Source organism: Rhincodon typus, chromosome 17, assembly GCF_021869965.1.
Source record: "Rhincodon typus isolate 14 chromosome 17, sRhiTyp1.1, whole genome shotgun sequence".
Classification (NCBI taxonomy): Eukaryota; Metazoa; Chordata; class Chondrichthyes; order Orectolobiformes; family Rhincodontidae; genus Rhincodon; species Rhincodon typus.
The window spans coordinates 10135391-10159108 of NC_063348.1; the positions used below are offsets into that span (position 1 = coordinate 10135391).

The window sequence follows — 23718 nt, forward strand, 5'->3', positions numbered from 1 at the left end:
CGAAGGAAAACCGGAAGTGAGGCAATCCATCTCAATGGACCCCAGAGTTTAGAAAGCAGGCGGGAAAACACACCGACGCTTCATCGGAGGCTGCACTGAGGATGTTACCCAGCATGGTAACGAAACGTCTGCGAAACAAGAAACCAGCTCAGCAAGCCAACCAACCTCAACTATCTTCGTAAAGTTGAGAATGGCAACAAGACTGATGGCTTCAGGTTAAACATGGCAAAGGAATCCTCCTGATCACCACGTATCCTCGTCCTCAGCTGATGAGCTGGTACTCCTCCATGTTGAACAACACGGAGGAAGCACTGAGAGTGGCAAGGGCACAAAATGAACTCTGGGTGGGGTTTTCAATGTCCACCATCCAGAGTGGCTCAGTAGCAGTACTACTGATTGAACTGGCCAGGTCGTAAAGGACATAATTGCTCGACTAGGACACTAGCAGGTGGTGAGGGAACCAACAAGAGGGAAAAACATACTTGACCTCCTCCTCACCAATCTGCCAGCTACAGATGCATCTTGTCCATCGCATTATCAGTAAGTGTGACCACCATACAGTCCTTGTGGAGATGAAGTCCCACCTTCACACTGAGAATACTTTAGAGACTTTTAAGTGACTCTTGGATAGGCACATGGATGGTAGTACAATGTGGGGTATGCAGGGTAGTTTGATCTTAGTAGGGTAATAGGTCGGCACAATATCGTGGGCCGAAGGGCCTGTACTGTTCTATGTTCTTAGAATAACCTCCATCGTGTTGTGTGGCACTATCACCATGCTAAATAGGGCAGATGTGGAACAGATCTAACAACTCAAGACTGAGCATTCATGAAGCCCATGGGCCATTAACAGTAGCAGAATTGCACTCCAGTACAATTTGTAACCTCATGGCCTGATATATCCCCCACTCAACCATTACCATCAAGCCAGGGGATCAACCCTGGTTCAGTGGAGAATTGGGGGGGCATACCAAGAGCAGTACCAGGCATACCTGAAAATGAGATGTCAACCCGGTGAAGCCACCAAACAGGACTATTTGCGTGCCAAACAGCGAAAGCAGCAAGTGATAGACAGAGCTAAGTGATCCCACACCAACAATCAGATCTAAGCTTGCATTCCCGCCACATCCAGTCGTGAATGGTGGTGGTCAATTAAACGACTCACTGGATTCAGAGGCTCTACAAATATCTCCATTCTCAATGATGGAAGAGCCCAGCATATCGGTGCAAAAGATAAGGCTGAAGCTTTCACAACAATCTTCAGCCAGATGTGCCGAGTGGATGATCCATCTCGGCTTCCTCCAGTGGTCCCCAGCATTACAGATACCAGTCTTCGGCCAATTCGATTCACTCCAAGCCACTCACCATCCTGACTTGGAAATATATCGCTGTTTCTTCACTGTCGCTGGGTCCAAATACTGGAATTCCTTCCCTAATGGCATTGTTCAAGAAGGCAGCTTACCACCACCTTCTCAAGGGCAACTAGGGATGGGCAAGAAATGCTGGCCAGCCAGCGACACCCACATCCTGGCAGAACCATATCCTACAAAATTAATTTTAAAAAGGTAGATATGAAGTTTTAAATTTAATCAATATTTTGATTAAACAAAACGAGAAAAATTAGCATTCCTGGTAATTGCTAAGGATTATGTCCTCTGCCCGTTCTTATTTAAAATTCTCAAAATGGAAAAGAAGTTTGAGAAAAGTGAACTAATGGCGCACATGGCTGGGGAGGAAAGGGAACTGAAGTAAGCCACCCTCTGCTCGCAACTGAAAGACCAAAAGGAAGAATAATTACAACAAATAAGTTTGAGTGTGGGGACACAACCCAGCAATGTCAGAAGCAGACCAGGAAAGATAAACTGCTCTGTACAAACAAAAATGGTGAATGAGTTAGGCCGTACTGACAGCAGGCAGTTAAGCTCACTTCAATCAATAATGGGGGAGATCTCATTTTCTGGTTAATTAGCAGTTGAATGATTAACTTTAAAGAGAATTATTGTTCAAATCATCAAAGCTTTGTGAAACAAAGATGGCACATGAAGTGAAGCCCCAAATGTAATACCAAAATAGAATTATAATGAGGCAAAAATTCTGACTGTGTCTCTATGTGTAGAATGCAGCATTTAGTTATTAAGGAGAGTTTCATTTGGTCTCATGCTTAATTAAGCTTCACTGTAATATTTTCCCACACCTCATCGCAGACACCAAGCTTCAAATTTTACCAATTGAAGGTGAGTGTAATGAACAAAATAAATATTTGTGAAAAATTTAGACAGGAATTATTCTGTGCACGTGTGATTTTTTTTTCTCATTGCTCCTCACTCTACAAATATCACAGGAGTATTTAGCAACCAATGCTTCAGCAAGTAAAGTTGATGCCTCTCTGTGCTGGGCAACGCTTCCAGACTGAGCAGTGAAGCAGCTTTTGTTGAGGTGTGTCAGTGCTGTCAATGAATACAAGTCGACTGACATCCAGTTTAACCTGGAATATGTTTTATCTTCCTTACAGGGGAATGCCTTTCATATGCTTGTACCTCTTTGAAAAAAAATGATGTGTGTTTGGAAGAGGAACCCATGATACAATGCATTTCATATACCTACTCAACGTACTTCAGATTACATAGGTTTTCATTTTATAAGAAATATGATTTTCCACGACATGTTTTACAATTTTTTTTGTTTTATTCACTCACGCGATATGGGCATTGCTGTCTGGCCAGCATATATTGCCTGTCCCTAGTTGATCTTGAGAAGATGATGGTGAGCCGCCTTCTTGCATCACTGCAGTCCACAATGACTTTTTTAAAAAGTCAGACCACGTGGAAAGCAATAAACATACAGATCTTGGTCTTGACACAGTAGATTTGGTCTGTGATGTGATGTGTAACATCAAGAGTAGAAAATCTGAACAGTCCCAATGTGACTAATACATATTTGTATCTACTAGTTCACCCACAGTACCATCTGTCGCCATTCCTATTTGGATTAATAAGAATTCACTTCAGTTATGCCACTAGCCAGATTAAAGATACAGCAGGATAATCTGTCAACTTCAGCATCTCCTTTTCACATAATTATGTCCTTTTAAACTTAAACCCCTGTTGAATGTTAATGATTAATAACCATGTAATTGGGCTCATTAGTAGATGACATGTGCATGTACCATACTGGTTAGTATTGTTTTATATGAATAAAATGACATTTGGAACTGTCCTGTTGGTGGATCCTGGGACAAATTTATTAATTTGTCATTGCATTTGATATACTAAATTCACAGGGCCTCGTACCGCTAGGAACAGCTTCCATAATACAAGGATAGCGTGCAAGTACTTACACTGAGTATTCCCTGAAGAGTTCAGAAAAAACAAATGTTGAATATATGAGGCAGACTGCTCCTTTCCCTCTGTGGTCGAGAACAGTGTACGTGGAAGATCTGTCAGTACATCCCACATTCTCTCCTGCTGAATGGTCCTCCTCATTCATAGCTACCATGGTGCGCAGTATCTGTATTCAATTGCGCAGTGCCCTCAGATACAGTTGTCGCTGCCACTACCATCCCTTTTTGTTCACTTATGGAATAAGTCACCAGCTTAAAAACCTAACTATCTGTCTAAGTGACTTCATTTAAGTGCAGGTATCATCGCTGATGCTTGTCTATTCCGGTCCTCTGATTGTGTACCAAAACCAATATCTCTGAAGATTTATCATCTGCAAGCCCCCTGGATACCTGCAAGTGAGAACACATTGGCAAGGAGAAAAAGTGCTGGCAAGACATGTTGCATATGAGTCACGATGAAAATGATCAGATTTCACTCACTTTTGAAATCAGATGAACTTAGTGAAATGTGGGCACTGATGTTTAATTGCGTCACCAGATAGCTGCGAGGCTCCCATCTCTGATGACCAGGGATGCCAAAATGCCACTGATTCACTACTGCTCCCTCTTCTTCATTTGCTAATTGTGATCTGCAGTCAATCACTTCCAATTCTTGCCTAATTCCTTGCCTTTTGTTCTCTCCTGCAATGGAGGACAAAATAGACTAATGAGTGATCAGAAATAGCACGCACTCCATGGAAACCATGTATTTCAACTGAGCGACATGGAAGTGAACTCTGGAAGTAAAATGATGATGAACCGACAGTTAAGATTCCACTGACCAATGTGCTGAACTGACTGCCAGCTTTCCCATGCAGTATCAGACCAAAACCAAAATAGAAATTGCTGGAGAAACTCAGTAGGTCGGGCAACATCTGTGCAGAGAAAGCAGAGTCAACATTTTGGATCCAGTGACCCTTCTTCAGAAGTTTTTTTCTTTGTTCAGTATCAAACCCACCTGCTCCCAAAGTGCTTCTGATTTAATATTGGGGCTGTTGTTTTAATGTAATTTTTTTTTAAATTTATGGAATTACAGGGGAAAAAGTATAAAGCTTGTCATGCAGTCTCTTCCAAGTAAATAAAGAAATTGTTCTTGTCTCCCTATAATAGAACAGTAGTTATAAAAATCCATTGCTCAAAGAACATCGACTGTTGGTGGGCATGGTATCATAATTGCTGGATTATGGCCTGAAATAGATTGAAGAGAGACAGAGCCTTTTGGAATCTTAAGGCACAGCTTCGAGCACCACAGGTTCGCCGTGCTTTTTTAATTGGCAAGCTGTCTCATGGGGTCTGTTCATTGAAGCTAGTGGTTATAACACAGTTGATAAGAGAATACTTTTGAAAGGTCCTGTATACAGTTGGCTGCACGTAGCAAATTTTTCAGTGAATGTAGATTGATTTTCACATTCTGTGAAAAGCTTAAAGGTGCGGATAATGAATAGCAAACAAGCCACCTAGCAGAACATTCCCATCCCCCTATTGCAAAGGACGTTATAGGTACCAGTGTAATTGTTCATTATTGTGCCTGTCACTAGGAGAGCGTGGAGGTTGGTATTATGATGCTATCGCACATAGTATTTTTATTTGAAGGAGGCACTTTATTATTCAGTACTTTGTACGTGATGCTGAAATTTGCATAAATGCTCCTCGTGGATATGGACATTTTTCTCTGCATGCTGACCTGTGTATTCAGTTCACCATGGAGTTGAGCCTATTAATGCACTTGTAATGACAGTTGAAGTACAATCGCAGTTTAGTCAAATTAGTTTTCTTTCTTCTGGTACTTTTCAAACTATGCTCTGCTCAAAATAATTGCTAATTTCAGAAATGCTACAGACCATGTTGCAATGGAATGGGATTTTATATCATACTGTAAATAAATGTTAAATACAAATTTGAATTCATGTTGTGTTTTGCACAACTTTTTCAATCACTACTTTTAACTAATCAACCAGCAGCATTTTTCAACCAACAAAGAAATAACCACTTTATCTATGTTTTTGTCAGCCTGTTTCAGGAAAGAGTGTGACACCATGTAAGTTCCTTGCTCTTGTATGTGTGTGATATGGGATCCTCAATACATCTACCTAAACTGCTAAAGAGGGAGACAGAACATTAGTATCAAAGCATGTAGTCTTAATTATCTAATATGCTTCGATCTTGAAACGGAGTTTGAAGTCAATCTCTGACTCAACGGCCAAAATGCCATTAACTGGGTCAGATTGATACCAGCTTGTATTTAGTACAGCTTACGAAAAGGGGAATGATGTTGTGATTTTCAAGGCTAGGAAACAATTGCTCTTGATCCTTTATACATAATGTATTAGAAGCAGATTTCTTCCTCCGGTTTCTCTCTGGATAGCCATTTGTAACCTATAGACAACATTAATCACTGACAAAAGCATGGTTTATTTCAGCTTTGCATTTTATTACAGCCATTGTTGCCCATGAATTTGTTATGCAAATTTTGTTCTTTGGAAGGTTTTTAATTCAAAACTGCAATTTTAAGGAAATTGCTTGGAATGGGACAGCTGCACTGAAGCATGCCATTCTTAACTTTACAAACTCTTAGCAATGATAGTCAACTTGAGGATAGGTCGTTCTTCTGAAGTACTGAATCCGTCAGAACAACTCTCAAGTTGAGTTCACGATACAAGCCTGACAGATCATAGAAAACTGCTTCACAAAATAGAACAATTTGAAAGCACTTTGTATTTTGCCATATGCCAACATCCTTTTTAGCATCAAAATTAGCCCAATTTCCCAAATGACACAATAGGAGGGGCTTAGAGGGATATGGGCCAAATGTTAGCAAATGGGACCAGGTTAGATTGTGATGTCTGGTCGGCATGAACGAGTTGGACAGAAGGTCCTGTTTACATGCCGTATGATTTTATGACACAGCCATAAAAAATTAGTTGATAATAAACATGCCTTCATTTATTTTTAGTGACTTTGTAACAGCTAGCTGTCTCTCAGTAGACAAGTGCAGTTTCTGAAATTGCTTCCCTAACCTGAACACAGCTGGAATGTCTTTGTGCCTAGTCCTTTTGCTGCCCGTTTTCCTTCTGTGACATAGAATCAAACTACGCCAAGAAGCATTGACAATTACAAGAGATAATTTATTTTAAAGATTTCATCGGTTTTAAAGTAACTTGAGTCCTTAACCAAATAATTAACATATTGTTTTATTCCGTGTAAGACTATGAAAAATGCTGTAACCCCTGACTACATCTGTTTCCTAAAAGCATTAGAGTGCTTTCTGCTGCCAAACTTGTGGACTGATGAGATTTCAAAACATCATCAATTTTTTAATGTATATTTGTTTTACCCTCCCAAATCATCCATTTTTACTCCTCCACAAGACATTACAATGTTAGGTTAATTCTGCAGGTGTCAAAATTGCAGTCCAAAAAATCCTTCAAGAAACCATTGTGCATCTAAATTCGAATCGTTGCTGGCATGTTTGATTTGGATGAGGTGTGGAGTGCTCAGAATGAGGCTGACCCGGTTCATTCTTGATATTCTCAGAGGGTCTCTTCAACGAAGTTCACAGAACAATGTAAGATTTAATTCCCTTTCTAGCCCTGACTTTTCATAGTTCACTGGTGCATCAGTTAATGTAAGGTCATATGGATCAGAGTTTGCTGGCTCACAAAAGTAAAATATTTCACAGGCTAGAATTATGAAATAAGAAAAAACATCTGGAAATACTCCAAACAATTCTGGTAAAAGCAAACCCCATTAATTCAGTTTCTCTCTCCACAGATGCTGCTCGATCTGCTAAATATTTCTGCATTTTCTGTCTTCTGATTCACTTATATTGTGTAGAATTCCAATGACCACATCCTGTTCCGTTCACTCTCGTATGGAATTTCAATCAACCAGCACCTCCTTTAAAAGTTTCTGTCCCAATTATTTGGAAAACTAATTGTGTATTTATCAGGTTTATATTGTAATAGGAGATCTCCCTTTCTTTTGCACTTTTGCACTAGTTTACAAATGTTGTCAAACACTCTGATTTCCAAGCATTTGTCTAAGTGACATCTCTTTTTCTTTTTCCAGAGGGTTTTTAATGTTTTGTACCCAATGCCGCCAGACCAGAGAAGACATGTTAGTATAAACTCAGCACGTTGGCTTCCGGAACCTGGGATGGGTCTGGCATATGGAACCAATAAGGGAGACCTAGTGATTTGCCGGCCTGTGTAAGTCCCGTTTGATATTCAAGTACACTTCATCCAGTGGATTGCTGTCAATGAATTCTGTTTCAGAACATGTGGTATAGTGCAAATAGACCTACAATGTTAAAGTCTAGTCCATGTTTTTGGTGCCATACAACAGAACAGTAAAACACACTAAACCTACACTAGTTCAGTGTGCAATCATGCTATAATTGAGGCTGATTACATGTTACAATTTAAACCAACTTATATTTTGTTCAGGGATAGCTAAACATTATATATTCTTATTGGCAATGCAAAAGAGCAAAAAATAGCAGACAAGTTTGCAGCAGCATTTATTTCATTGATGTATTTAAGAAGGGTGTTAATGTGTACATGTGGGAGAAGGGAATAGATGAATACCAGAAATGGATGAATTGAGGATGAAAGAGGTGAATAGTTTGGGAGGAGTTTGATGTGCATTACTAGTATCGGACTTGTTACACAAAATAACCTAAATGGCGTTGCAGATTCTACGTAACTCCGTGCAGACTTTTACAGATCATAACTTTCTATATGTCACTAGATCCAGATTTTTGTTTTATCAATTCAATTGTTTGTACCCAGTTGATTTCTATCTTTGCAGTTTCATGTGAAGTATCATGTTTCATGGGGCAAAAGGGATTCTCTTTTGATGGAATGATCTTCCCCAGTACTTTTCCAAGCCAAAGCTGTACACTATCCTATCATATTGAAGGCTAGACTGCCTTGCTCTTTATTGGAGTAATTGAGAATGAGGAGCCATTGCTTTGCCTTGTAATGGAGGCATGGTTATGCATGAAGCAATTGAAGATGTTTCAAACAACGAAACTTTTGTACTGTGACTGTAATGATTGGCTTCCAAAACCCACACCATTTTCCTTCGTTTCCAGCCACTAGGAAGCCTTTTGGTTTGGTCTCAATGACTCAGTGCCAAACTCAGTTGGATGTTGACTTGATGTTGCCTGAGCTGCTTAGTTTCTCTTGTAGCATTCAGCATTTGTATCTTCGACTGGATCAAGCCTGTGGTGCGAACTTACATCTTCATTCATTAGCTAATTGATAGCTATTTACTGAGTTAGTTGGGGAGAGGATGAGGCTACATTTTAATTCAACCAAAACCTTGCAGTTTGGTACTTGGACATCTACAGGTTACTATTGTTAGGATCCTGAAAAAAGACTGTGAAATTTATGTTACAATCTGGCTTGCGTTCAGTGATATTTTTTAAAATAGACAAAGTGAGAATTCCAGGGGTCTTTCTAAGAGACTGAAGCCACAAGATTCCATGGTTTTGAACGAGCACAGTAAATTTGCTGTAAATATAAGAATAGTAATGCAAACTACAATACATGTTCAACTTTTATTCTAATCCCAGAATAAAATGGGGAAACTATGAGTGAACAAACACACTACAGTGCACAACAAGCAGGAAATGCAATCAAGACAGATCCTATGATTTCTCAGCAATTGCACCCAGATGTTAATACAACAGTGGGTCATCAAATGTCAACCAATTTCACAAGGGATTGTACTTCTTCATCTTGCTAAACCGACCCCGAAATTCCTTCTCGCTGGTCAATCACAGATTACTGCCTCAACAACCACTCCCATTCCAATCAATCACCCTCCTTTCCTGGGTCAGAGGTCCCAGGTCCATCTGCTCATGCACTCCATTGAGTATTGTGCCCCCCATTTTATATTGTCTGACTGGTCTTAACAAAATGCTTCAACTCACCTAATTGCCACCTATCTGCCCACTCCACACTTGTCTGTGTACATTTGAAGTTGTACATGTTCCCCTCACAGTTAACAGTGCTTCCAAATTTTTTTATCATTCAAAAATTGACCCCAGAACACCAAGAGTTAATAAGAACTACCGATGCTGGAGTCAGAGATAACACAGTATGAAGCTGGGGGAGCCAGGCAGCAGTAGAGGGGCAGGAAAGTTGATGTTTCAGGTTGGGACCCTTCTTCAGAAATGGGGGAGGGGGATGGGAAATAAATAGAGAGAGGAGGGGTGGGGAAGGTAGGTGGGATGGTGACAGGTGAGCACAGGTAGGCAGTGGTGGGGTTTGGTCAGTGAGGTGGGAGGAGCGGATAGGTGGGAGAGTAGATAGACAGGTTGTGTCAGGTCAAGGAGGCGGAGATGAGAGGGAGCGTTGGTCTTGGGATGAGGCCAGGGGTGGGAAAGTCAACGTTTCGGGTCAAAACCCTTCTTCAGGACTGGGAGGGGGAGGAGAGTCCAGAAGTAAATAGAGGGAGGTGAGTAGGGCTGGGAGAAGGGTAGGTGGCATAGTGACAGGTGAATGCAGGTAGGGGGTTATTGTGATTGGTCAGAGGGAAGGGTGGAGTGGAGAGGTGAGTTGGAAGATGGACAGGTTAGGTCAGGTCAGGGAAGCGAGGAGGAGGGGAAGGGCTGGACATGGGATAAGGCTGGGGGTGGAGGCATTTTGAAGCTGGTAAAGTCAATGTTGAAGCCTTTGGCTGTAAGCTCCCAAGGCGAAATATTTTGTGTTATTCCTCCAGTTTACGTTGGGCCACACTCGGACAGTGGAGGAGGCCAAGGATGGACATGTCACCAGGGGAGCGGGAGGGGGAATTAAAATGGACGGCAACCGGAAGGTCAGGTTGGTTGATGCGTGCAGAGCGCAGATGCTCCACAAACCGATCCCAGAGTCTGCATTTGGTCTCCCCGATCTAGAGGACACCACATCAGGAGCAATGGATACAATAGGTCAGGTTGGATGAAGTGCAGGTGAATCTCTGCCAGATCTGGAAGGATTGTTTGGGGCCTTGGAGGAGGTGCGAGGGGAGGTGTAGGGACAGGGGAAGGTACCGTGTGTGGTGGAGAAGTTTGTGGGAGTGTAGAGCTGACGAGGCAGTCATGGAATGAACGGTCTCTGCAGAAAGTGGACAGAGGTGGGGAAAGAGATATCTTTTTGGTGGTGGGGTCTGATTGTAGGTGGCAGAAATGTCAGAGGATGATGCATTGGATTGGGAGGTTATTGGGGCGGTACGTGAGGTCTCTATCCTTATTGTTGTTGGGGGAGAGGGTTTGAGGGCAGAAGTGTGGGAAAAGGGGGAGATGCAGTTGAGGGCATCCTTAATTACAGAGGAGGGGAAATTATGGTCCCTAAAGCATGAGGATTTCTGGGATGTCCTGGAGTAGAACGCGTCATCCTGGGAGCAGATGCAGTGGAGGCGGAGGAATTGAGAGTACAGGATAGCATTTTTGCAGGAGGGTGGGTGAGAGGAGGTGTAGTCGAGATAGTTGTGGAAGTCGGTGGGCTTGAAATAGATGTCAGTGGTGAGTCCGTTTCCAGAGATGGAGATGGACAGGTCTCGGAAGGGGAGGGAAGTATTAGAAATGGTCCGGGAGAATTTGAGGGTGGAGTGGAAGGTGTTGGTAAAGTTGATGAACTGCTCGAGTTCCTCACAGGAGCACAAGGCAGCACTGATGCGGTCGTCAATATAGCGGAGGAAGAGGTGACGGATGGTGCCGGTGTAGTTGTGGAAGAAGGACTGTTCCACAAATCCTATAAAGAGGCAGGCATAGCTTGAGCCCATGCAGGTGCAAGGAAGCTTTAATCCTGTACACTTAGATTCCCACATTGTAAAAATCAGATTATGATCAGAGGAGTATTTTCCGTAGATACTTTAGAGAAAGTGCAACAGTAAAAAGGAAAGACATATTTGATAATGGAACTGGCTACTAAAAGAAGGAATTAGACATAAAATTATTTGCATAAGCTGTTAAGTTTTTTCATTTTCACCATTTTCATTACAATTGCCAACTTAGCTGTGTTCAAATAATGTGTATTTTAAAAGTGGATGCTGACTTTTCAAAAAACCCAAATTACAATTTTGGCAGCACTCCATTGGTGTGACAGCGTTTGTGAAGACAGCAATAGTTTGCATTTCAGGTTGATGACCTTTCATCAGAGCTGGGAAAAGTTGGAAATATAACAGGTTTTCAGCGGGTACAAAGGCAAAGAAAGAGGAGGACAAAGGGGAAGGTCTATGATAACTTGAAATGCAGACAATTATGGCACATACAAAGGCAAGAAAAGGTGGGAGGTTGCATTGGTCTTTCATCTCTTTCATATACTCACTGGCTTTCAACAGTAAGTGCTGAAAAATTGCAGAATTCAGTTTTAACCACCTGGGTGTGAGCACTCTAAATTTTGTATTGCATGACCAGATGCAGCTTGGAGTGTTTTGCTACTCTCCCTCATCAATGTACATTAATCCAACTTCAAAAAAGTGTCTTGCTCCCAAAGCAGCAGTTTCTCAAATGGTTTATGCGTGGTGTTCCACTCTTTACTGTTCTTGATCTTTTCAAAGCACTGCATTGAGTATCATAGAATTAGAGGCTAGAAGGAGTGTAATTCTAATCTCAGTAGCAGTGCAATATCCGCAGTTACACACAAGTAATATTGAGTAATATGTCTTACCGGTTATGCTAAGCACAATGAGACAATTATAGAGTTATATAGCATGGAAACAGACCCTTCGACCAACTTGTCCGTGCCGACCAAGTTTCCCAAACTAAACTAGTCCCACCTGCCTCTCTTTGGTCCATATCCCTATAAACCTTTTCTTTTCATGTACTTGTCCAAATGTCTTTTAATCGTCGTAACTGTACCTGCATCTACCACTTCCTCTAGCAATTCATTACACATACGAACCACCCTGTGTGTGAAAAAGTTGCCCTCTGGTCCCTTTTGAATCTTTCTCTTTCTCACCTGGAAAATATACCTCCTAGTTTTGAACTGTCCCACCTTAGGGAAAAGACCTTTGCTATTCACCTAATCTATGCTCCTCATGATTTTATGAACCTCAATAAGATCACCCCTCAACCTCCTACACTCTAGTCGAAAAAGTCCCAGCCTATCCAGCCTCTCCTAAAAACTCAAATGACAAACCCCCCCCCACCAAACTACCACCATCACTGTCCCGACAACGTCCTGGTAAACCTTTCCTGAACCCTCTCCAATGTAATAATATCCTTCCTATAGCAGGGCAGCCAGAACTGTACACAGTTATCCAAAAGCGGCTCCACCAACGTCCTGTACACCTCAACATGATGTCACAAGTCCTATACTTAAATGGTTTGAGCAATGAAGGCAAGCGTGCTAAATGCCTTCTTAACCACCCTGTTTACCTGTCACTCTTCTTTAAGTTTGGTTTAAATATTAATGTTCTAAATGTTCATATGTTTGATCTGCAGTTTAGTAATCTGTATCATAGCTGCTTGTGACTAGCAATTTGAAGGTTGATTGTTCTGGACTTTTCCAGAATTATTAACAACTCATTTCTCTAGCATCTTTAACGTATCCCTTTAGTTTTCATAGGAGTGTTATCAAACAAAGTTTGACACTAGACAACATGGTAATATCAATGATCAAAAGCATGATTAATGAGGTGGATTTAAGGATATTACTGATCTTTACATTCTCGCTTTCAATAGTTGAAATTAAGGTCACATTTTGAGTTGAAATTAGTCTTTAATAATTTCACTCATCTCCATGATGGATAGTAGCAGGAAGTAGGTAGATAGAAGATGCAAAAGTCAGATTTTTAATATTTTTTAAAAATGGAACATGGAGGGAAAATCTTGAAAATGTATAGGGAAATTGCACAATTTGATAGAACAGCCATGAATACTGATATTTAAACAGTTAAGCAAAGATAGAGGGAAGGACCGTTGGGTTTTTATTTACTTTGTTTTCCTCCTGATATTTTTCTTTGTGTGGACCATTGCCAGCCACATCCACAGGAGAACCTTTGCTGTGTTCTGGTTTGTTTTCTCAGATTTTAAGATGTTATTTGTGCAGCCGGTAACCAGAGAAACCTCTTCCGTACTTTTACTGACCAGCTTTGTCATCTGCCCTCATCATCTTTCCGGAAAAACAGCAAAAAAAAACACTGCATTAGGCCATGGCACAATCTTTAACTGACAAACCAAGAAAAAGCAAATGATGACTGTGATTCAACTTCGACTTTGCAGTGATCATTAATCTTAACTATCACACTGAGTAAAGGGAAACTAAATAGCTCACAAAATAACAAGTGTCCTCCTAACACGTTTGGGAGGTTCTGTTGTTTTTTGAGTGGTCAAGGCCTGCTGCCTGGGCCTCAAGTCCTCATTGGTCATTGGCGGGAGTCCGTGATGGCATATTGTTTTTTGTTGGCATCATGCCATAAAGGATAACACCCCCCCACCATCCCCAAGCTGATGAGCTTGCATCACTGGTGAAAGAGCTCCTCGATGGTAGAACATTGCCAAAGACAAGTGAGGGTGAGGTCTGGTTGTTGGTAACCAGGGTAGATGTGGAACATGGAGCAAACTGATGGCACCTTAGACCTAAGGCCATTCACAAGGGCTGCCTCCATCATGTAGCACCCCCTTCCCAAAACTGGTGTCTGGATTGACTGAGCAGTCTTCCCACACAATGGTGGGCCATTCTAAAAGCTAAAATGCCAGAGGAGGGAGAGGTGGACCTCCTAAGTGTCTTACCTGGTTCAATCTCTGAATTATGGCACAAAATTTCCCTGGCAACCCAGCATGACTTCAAGATGAAGTCAAAGAGGAAATAATTCTACTTCAAAGTAGTACCCCTTTTTATTTAGAAAGGTTAACTGTGTATTTGATTTCCTGTGGTGCTTTCTTTGCTTCTCAAGCAGGGTCTCCTTCTCTCCTCAATTGGTTGTGGGAGTCCTTGAAAGAGTAAGTGCAGTCCTAAGAAGTGCTCTAGAACTATCCAATCCTGAGAGTCCATACTCAAAGGATGAAACATCTGCACTCCAAACCTGTGGTAACGTGAGAGTGCTTCTATAAACCAAAATATTCCAAATGACGTCACCAAAAGCATGATAAATTAATTGAAATTCTTTGTAGTTTGGGTTAACAGGGACTGATGATGGAACTCCATCTGTAGGCTGCTGTGTAAAATGTTAGGTTACTAGGATATTTCCTACACGCAATATTTATTTTGTGTTTGGATAGAACACTCTATAGTACACAACACAAATATAACCTCCTGGCAATGGTAATTGATTAACCTTTCATAGGAACATGGTCTTTTTTCAATGTGAAAAACGTCTGGTTTATTGCAGAATAAATTCTGCAGGATTGTCTACAATTGCATTATGACAGCTAAATAAAACTGTTGCATTGGTTACAGGTTAATACAGGAGTGACCTATACACATATTTCTAACAGAAACTGTGGAATTCTCCATTACATGAAGTAGCCCAGATTCATTTTTGGTATCTTCATAACATTATGATAATGGATCAAGGCACACAAATGCGAAAAAGCTAAAATTTTCCTCCTTGAAGATTAAATTACACTTTTTTCTTTATCTGTCAGATATATTTAAAACTGTACATTCACAGACAGTTGATGAAACTCATTTTATTTATTACACTCCACTATACATGTCTTGTGAGACAATTTTGACTTTAATCACAGCATCTTGGTGTAAATACATCTAAAATTGTGTGAGCGTTTTTTGAAAATTTTCTTAACAATTTTCCACCAATTGCAAAATCTGCCATGAAGCAGTGCAATCAAACAGCATTTTAATTTTTTTCCTAACAGTTAAATTTTCTTTAAAAATGTTGTTTTATATGTTTAGAGGTGGGAGTGGGAACTTAATACAATTTAATTAATACTGCTGAAAATGGATCTCTCTCAAAATTTAAGCATCTTTAATTTGTTTGACAATCTATCTGCTGCCAGTAAGCCAAATGATTTTTTAAAAATATATCACAAGTATTTGCTAGTTGGACTAATGTCAGCTTCATGGTAAATTTAAAACAAAATAATGAATAAAACTTGTAAAACATTTCCTCAACTCTGTGCATCTAACAGTTCATTCTTAACTTGAAGATGTAAAGATGAGTGCAATTAACAGAAACGCGAAATAACAACTCATTCATGCTGTGGCCATGGCCAGATTTATGACTGAACCCAGCACTGCATCAAACAGTAGGCTATTCATGACCCCTTTACGTTTCTATGAACCAAAGCAATTCACCTAAATTGAATACTGTGAGCAGGCATTCCTAATCACTGCAGTAATGAAGACAGTTATTTTGATGTTTAGGAGGCACTGCTGGTATTGATGATAATCTGCTGAATTCATATAGTATTTATTTTAGCAATGCAGTCAATGTTATCTATAAACTGAAGTCTATTCATTATTAACAGTCACTGCACTTGAAAGTCACTGTTTTCAAGTTGCCAGAGGACTAGAGAATTGCAAATGTAGCACCCATGATCAAAGAAGATTGTACGGAAAAGCTCAGCAATTACAGACCAATTGATTTAAATTCACTGGCAAGGAAACTTAGTAAAACAATTATTTGGGATAGAATTAAAAGGCATTTGGGTTAATTTGGAAGAGCCAGCTGGTTTCTTAAGGGAAGATCATGTTTAACTAATTCACTGGAATTCTTTGAAGAGGTAACTGAGAGGGTTGATGACTGTAGTACTGTTAATTTGCTGTATATGGACTTCTCAGCATTTGATACATACCACATAACAGACTTGTGAGAAAAGTTTATAGCTCATGGCCTAAGTGGGACAGTAGCAATATATATATAAAACTGGCTGAGGGATAGGAAACAACAAGTTAATGGATATTTTTCAGGCTGGAGGCAGGCTTGTAGAGTTGTTCCCATGGGTTAGTTTTGAGACCCTTGTTTTTCTGTTCTATATTAATGAATAAAATAGAGTAGAATATCCTTTATTGTCATGTGAGAACATTTTACAATGGCTGCCTTTAATGGCACCATCTGAGGTAGAAGTACCCAGGTACAAATCTTGGACACAAAAGAGGAATAAAAGGAAAAGTACTAGCATTACTTACAGTGTCAAAAAAAGTTAGAAATAAGACAGTTATAACATAGTTAAAGGATTGACATTACAGTCTGGTAAAGAATTTCAAATAGCAGTGGCTTTTGATATACATCTTGGTGTGCAAGAGACAACTTCCAACTTTGTGGATGGTACACAATGTTTGAATCATTAAGTGTGGGATGGACATCAATAAAATGACATCAATAAGTTGGTCAATCTATCAAAGCAGATAAATTGCAGAAGTTCAGTGGGGAGAAATAAGATGAAACATTTTATTAAAGCACACAGAGACAATATGAAGGAAAGGGCACTGCCCTAAAGGATGCACAGAAGGAAAGAGACCTGAGTGTATATGGGCATAAGTCACAAAAGGTGGCAGGGCAGGTAGAAAGGGCAGTTAATAAAGCGGACAATATCCTAAGCTTATAAATGGGTCATAGAGTTCATAGTGTTTTTTTTTTCATTCATTTATGGGATGTAGGTGTTGCTGGCTGAGCCAGCATTATTTCCCATCCCTGGTTGCCACTGAAAGGTGGTGGTGAGCTGCCTTTTTGTACTGCTGCAGTCCACCTGCTGTAGGTCAACCCACAATGCCTTTAGGGAGGGAATTCCAGGATTGTGACCCAGTGACAGTGAAGAAACAGCGATCTATTTCCAAGTCAGGATGATGAGTGGCTTGGAGGGGAACTTGAAGGTGGTGGTGTTCCCATAAATCTGCTGCCGTTGTCCTTGTAGATGGAAGTGGTCATGGATTTAGAAATTGCTGTCTGAGGATCTTTGGTGAATTTCTGCACTGCACCTTGTAGATAGTACACACTGCTGCTGCTGAGGGTCGGTGTTGGAGGGAGTGGATGCTTGTGGACATAGTGTGTATTTTGAGCATTAGTTCCACAAAATGTTACTGCTGACTTTTTAAAATAAAACTTGCTAAATGCCACTGATTTTTTTAATACACTAACATTAGCTACAAGGGCCAATTGGAATGCTTGCAGATATGATATGAAGCTCAGAGACGGATATGGCCTGACTTATCAAAGGTTTCCCACATTTTATGATTTTGTTTCAGATTTCCAAGATCCTGTAGCATTTTGGTGTTTTTATTGTTTAATTGATAAAATATCCTGTCAAATTAAAGCAATTGAGATATAAACTCAGGTGCTAACTCTTTCAACCACCTTTGAATCTGACAGACAGGATAAGAAATCAATTGCGAAAGAGTAGATTTTATCCAATAATAATCTTCACAGTCCGCAGTTTTCATTTGTTTTGGCTCTAACCAATCCTTGGCAAGGTTTGCACTGATTTTCTGCACTGATGTTTATGGTCAGTGTTCAATGGATGTCAAAAATGTGCTGAAAGGGTGGCTCCGGGGCTGTGTTGCCAGAGTTGTAGCCTACTTTGTTCCATTTCCGCTGTAAGTTAATTTCTAATTTCCTACCATCTGTCTCACTCCATGCATGAATGCATGTATATTTCTAGAAACAAATTACGCCTGCACACATTTCCTGTTGTTTTTGTCCCCCATTATCGATTTTTAACGTTCACTTTTCAAATGAAAACTGTGTCTGCAAACGTGTCAATCTGTCATTACAAGCTTATGCCATTGGTGGTGCTGGAACTGCTCGGTTTGCACCCTCTAGTGACAGAGCATGCATTGTTAAGGGATTTTATTACTCCAACAAACGTTACCTGTGTGCTTTTCAAAATACTGTGAATTTCACTTTTTAATCCATTAATGTTACCAGTTCAATAAATGCAGCATTTCTGAATTACATCTGCCAGCCGTTACTGGACTAATAAACCAGTGGCATGGCCTAATAATCTGGAGAATGCAAGTTGAAATTCTACCACGCCAGTTTAAGTATTTGAATTATGTTTTCAAAGCTGAAAAACGAATAAAAGCTTTACTAAAAGTGATCATGGAGCTGCCTGATTGCCAAGAATAAGCACTTTGTCCTTAAGGCAGGCAACTGTCATCCTTACATAGTTGACAACCAGAAAGTGGTCTAGCAAAACTCTTTAACTGTACTGAGCTACCACGAAGGATGAGCAGTAAATGCTGAGTGTACCAGCAAACTCTTGTCTGTGGAATCTGCGAATTCGTGGATGCCGAGTCACTGAATAAATTTAACAAGCGGACAGACAGAGTTTTAATTAGTAATGGGTTAAAGGGTTATGGGGATTGGGCAGAAAAGTGGAGTTGAGGCTGAGATGAGATGAGCCATAATCAAATTGAATAGTGGGGCAGGTTCAAGGGGCTGAACTGCTTCTAGCTCTTAAGTTGTCCCGGGGAATATTTTTAGTATGAAATATCTCATGTTTTTGTCCCTGTTTCACATCAAGACAATTTTTAATTCTAGTTGGAGATATTCTGCAGCACCATAAGTGACAGCAGATGTAAATTAGGCTTAAGTTTCTTTTTTGCCCACTCTTCAGCCACTCATATATTGAAAATACAGTATTAGATGATTTCAAATCTGCTGCCGTAATGGTGCTTGTTTGAAAATCTGAAGTAGCACCCAAAGCACAAGAAAGTAGACACTGAATTATGAAGATACAGTTCAATTCTATCTTCTCCCTTACCCACTCCTCACCCCACTTGTCCCTTCAGAAGTAGTAGACTGGGTTTCTACTGATAGCAGCAACCCTTCTAACAATAGTGAATATCCATAGGGACAATTTTTACAAGTATGAGTCTGGTGTGTGTCTCCCTCAAGCTAATTTTTAATATCAATCGAAATGGTGGATGTGAGTCGACAATTCGCTGACAAGACAGCACAGCCGAATCGATTCCGCTTTCATCTGACATCCACCCACCTGCATCTGCCAGCAGGAGTTAATGCATGGATAACAATCAAAACACTAAAATCCCTATTGTTTCTTTTCACTCTATTACCTACAGATACTTTTAACTGCAGTAGCACCCCAACCTCTAGCTCTTGTTGAATTTATCAGGTCGTTTACCACAGACTAGAAGTTCAATGTTAGGACTTGCCCATTGCTTTCTACCAAATTATTATGAAGCGCAAGTTCATTGAGGGTTGTCTGGTGATATCTCATCACTGTGTACACAACACAGAAATGGTAATTAAAATGAGGATGAGCAAGGGAGCTAGATTTTATTGAAGTGATTATAGGTTTAGTCTCAGCAAGAATTATTCAAGTGCAATAAAAGAAGATTAGTAAATAGCTTATGATACTTTACTGATGTGTCTTGAAAGAGTTGGTTTCTGATCATCTGAAATCAACAAATTAACTATGAACCTTCTCTATTGAGAGGGAGGAAGAAAATCAGACTTAGTAGGGAAATGATGTTGGCGAAATCAACAAGATTAAAGGCTGATAATTTTTCAGGACCTAATAATCTACATCCCAGAGTACTTAAGGAAGTGACTTGAGAAATAATGGAAGCATTGGTAGTTGTCTTTCAAGATGCTATAGACTGTGGAACCGTTGCTTTGGATTGGAGAATAATTAATGCAGCTCCACTATCTCTTTTATAAAAAAAAAAGGAGGTAGAGAAAAAAAGCAGTGAATTATAGACTGGTTAGCCTGACATCCGCAGTGAGGAAAATGCTAGAGTTCATTTTTAAAGATGTAATAGCAGAGTGCTTGGAAAACATTGACAGTATTGGACAGAGTCAGCATGGATTTATGAAATGGGAATCACGCTTGGCAAATCTACTGGAATTTTTTGTGGATGTAATTAATAGAGTTAATAAGCAGGGATCAAGCAGATGTGTTTACATCTTTCAGTAAGGTCCCATATAAGAGATTAGCATGTAATGTTAAAGTACACAGGTTTGGGTTGTGTGCTAATATGGGTAGAGAACTGGTTGGCAGACAGAAACGTACAGTAGGAATAGGCAGCCAGTGACTAGTGGAGTACTGCATGGATCAGCTATTTATGCTATATTTATTGCGATGAGAAAACTAAATGATATATGCAAGTTTACTACAGGTGGTGGGAGGGTGAACTGTGAGGAGGATGCCGAGATGCTTCGTGTGATTTGGACAAGTTGAGTGAGTGGGCAATTACATAACAGATGAGATATAATGTGGATAGATGTGAGGCTGTCCAATTTGGTAGCAAAAACAAGTAGCAGATTATCATCTTAATGGTGATAAATTGTGAAAGGGGGAAATGCAATGAGACCTAGGTGTCCTTGTACACCAGTTGCTCAAAGTAAGCATGCAGATGCAGCGTGGTGAAGAAAACAAATAGTATGTTGGCCTTCATAGCGAGAGGATTCACGTACAGGAGTAGAAATATCTTGCTGCAACTGTGAAGGGCCTTGATGAGACAACACCCGGAATATTGTATGCAGTCTTGGTCTCCTTATTTGAGGAAGGATGATTTGACCATGGAGGGAGTCCAATAAGGGTTTACCAGACTGATCCCTGGGATAACAGGACTGACTTATGAAGAGAGTGGGTGGCATGGTTGCACAATGGTTAACACAGTACTTCACAGTGCCCAGGGACCGAGGTTCGATTCCACTCTCAGGCACCCAGAGAGAGTACTTGAAAAGACATATGGGATTTATAAATAGAGGGTTAGCGTACACAAGTAACTTATGGTGAGCCTTTATAAAATATAATTTGACCTCAATTTCGGGCACCTTACAAAGATGTGAAGGCATTAGAGAGGGTGCAAAAGAAATTTACAAGAGTAGTTCAAGGTTTGAGGAACCTCTGTTACATGGGTAGACTGGCAAAACTGAAGCTGTTCTCCTTGGAGAAGCAAAGTTATGACAATATTTGATAGAGCTATTGACACTCATGAGAGATCTGACCAGAATGCATAACTGAAACCATTCCCATTGATAGAAGGGCCGAGAACCAAAGGAGAATAATTTTAAGGCGAATAGCAAAAGAACCAGTGTGTGACATAAGGAAAATCTTTTTTAAGTAATAGTTACGCACAACCTAAGAGGGTTTACAAACAGATCCATTCATAGCTTTTTTTGAGGAAATGTAACAATTGCCTAAAGAGAGAAAAAAATTTGTATGGATATGAGGAAAGAAGTGAGACTAGGTGAATTTATCTTGCAGAGAGGCTTTGTAGATACAATGCTCTGAATAACCTCCTTCAATGCTGTAACCTTAATACAATTTAATAATAATAGCCAGTCAATTCAAGACTTTTGCATGTGTAATTTTAAAACATACCATTTCTATCACTCTTTCTGAAAGAGAGAATTTCTCAAATTTTAGCGCTCAAATGGTTGCTGTCTTCAGACTTCAATTTGAAGACTTTTTTGTGAAATGTATTCTGATTGCAAATAGCATTCCTCCGCTTTTACTAATCATATAATTTATCAAAATCTTCTGCCTCCTAAAGAAAACCTGACACCACTTCCAAGTTGTAAAGACATGACACTTCTACTCAATGTTTTGTCTTAGTCCAGTGGCTCTTCCAGCTCCCTCAACTGAAACTCCAGTATCTTTCATGCACTTACAGTGTATCACTAATTCATCATGAGCAATGCCCCAAGATCTAATTGATTTGTGATGAATAATGCCAATAAAACTAACTATGATAAGTACCTTTCAGACCATTTGGGAGTCATCCATCTTTTTCCTTTCCTTCCCCTCTATTTCTCCCTCTCTATTCCCACAAATTGGCAAGAGAAAATATAGTGTTGCATTAAACAGAACTGAAAAACTAAAAATTAAAAAGAAACTTGAGTTTCTATCTGGATTTTGCACTGGGGAGTGTAATCATCACTTTAATTCAAAACTTGCCATTAACACACTTCCTTGAAATTTGAACATCAAAAAATATCTTCTCTAGTATAAAGTGTATAAAATAGATATTTTGTAAATTCCAGTTTCATTAATAAATTTACAGTCTAACGTTAAATACAGATGTTAAGCAAACCAACATGAAGAAGTAAGTTAATTGACATGGTGCTCAGATGAAAGATGTCTAAAATGTGTTATCATTATTTTTGGAGTTCGGATTGATTTAAAGAGAAATGCACATAGATATAGGTGAATGCCCTGAGAAAGGTCAAAAAGTCATTCTGGAAGAGTGACATCGATGTACCAGTTCAATGAAGGCATGACTGCCATCAAGAATTTGGAAGAATGTCTGTATTGTTAATGGAATGGGATTTTTATACTTTTGGGACAGGCAGTGTAAATACATTGAGCCATTCGTTTTCAGTTCAGTTCAGAAAACACCAGAGTTTTAATTGAGAAGGATCAAGGATGGAGTTCAGAGAGACCTTTTGGTTTGTCTCCCTGTAGGAACTTATCATTATAGAGGAAACAATCACTGCAGCAGCACTGATTTTATCTGGATGATGAAATTTTCCAAGCCAAGAGATTTTGGAATAAAAATCTTCAGGTCATTAGAATTGAGAAGAGGAGCTTAGGCCATCAGAACTGTGAAAGGTGCATGCTAGTTGGATGAGGCAAAAAAAATTGTGTCTATCGTTCAAGAGGGAGAAACTGGAAGGGGCCAGTTAAGTAGAAACTTAGACTTGAGATTGGAGTTTAATTTCTCTGGATTAAGTCTGGGTAACAGTTTTGAAACTTTATTTTAAAGTTATTCCAACTGTAATATCTACATAGCTCAGTTTGTTGCATAATAAATCTCTGCTATTAAAGAACATCAGCAACCTCATGTGAATATGTTTCAGTGACCAGCCACCACATTAACTAAAAAATTAATTACGTCTGAGCGGTGATCTTAGAGGTTTATAAAATCATGATTAGCATGGATAGGATGTATAGCAAAGGTCTTTTTCCTAGGGTGGAGGAGTCCAAAGCTAGAGGGCATAGGTTTAAAAAGAGAGGGGAAAGATTTAAAAAGGACCTGAGGGCTGACTTTTTCATGCAGAGGGTGGTGCATGTGTGGAACGAGCTGCCAGAGGAACTGCTGGAGGCTGGTACAATTATAGCATTATAGGTGTCAAGATGGGTATATGAATAGGAAAGATTTAGAGGGATATGGGCCAAATGCTGGCAAATGGGACTCCGTCAGATTAGGATGTCTGGTCGGCGTGAACAAGTTGGACCAAAGAGTCTGTTTTCATGCTGTATGAATCTATGACTCTACATAATCTATCAGACCAGGTTTGATTCTGGGAGATGAATCCGACTGTAAAATCAACTGGAGTAGTAACAGTGCGGATTATCGATTCTGACCATCAATGCAGATTTATCTGTAAAGCTGTATTTTAGCCACTTATCATACAGAGACACAGCTCATAATTCAGAGGGAAAATCTGGTAGAATTGTCTGGATTTCAGTTTGT

General features: G+C 39.9%; 1 protein-coding gene across 2 annotated transcripts in view; it reads left to right on the forward strand.

The window, feature by feature from the left end:
• Positions 1-23718, forward strand: part of LOC109935005 (activating molecule in BECN1-regulated autophagy protein 1-like) — a 337851-nt gene that overhangs the window by 247150 nt on the left and 66983 nt on the right. For both annotated transcript variants that reach the window (XM_048607170.1, XM_048607171.1), the window contains one exon: positions 7448-7587. In XM_048607170.1, the coding sequence (XP_048463127.1) occupies positions 7448-7587 (140 nt within the window). The remainder of the gene's footprint in view (positions 1-7447; positions 7588-23718) is intronic.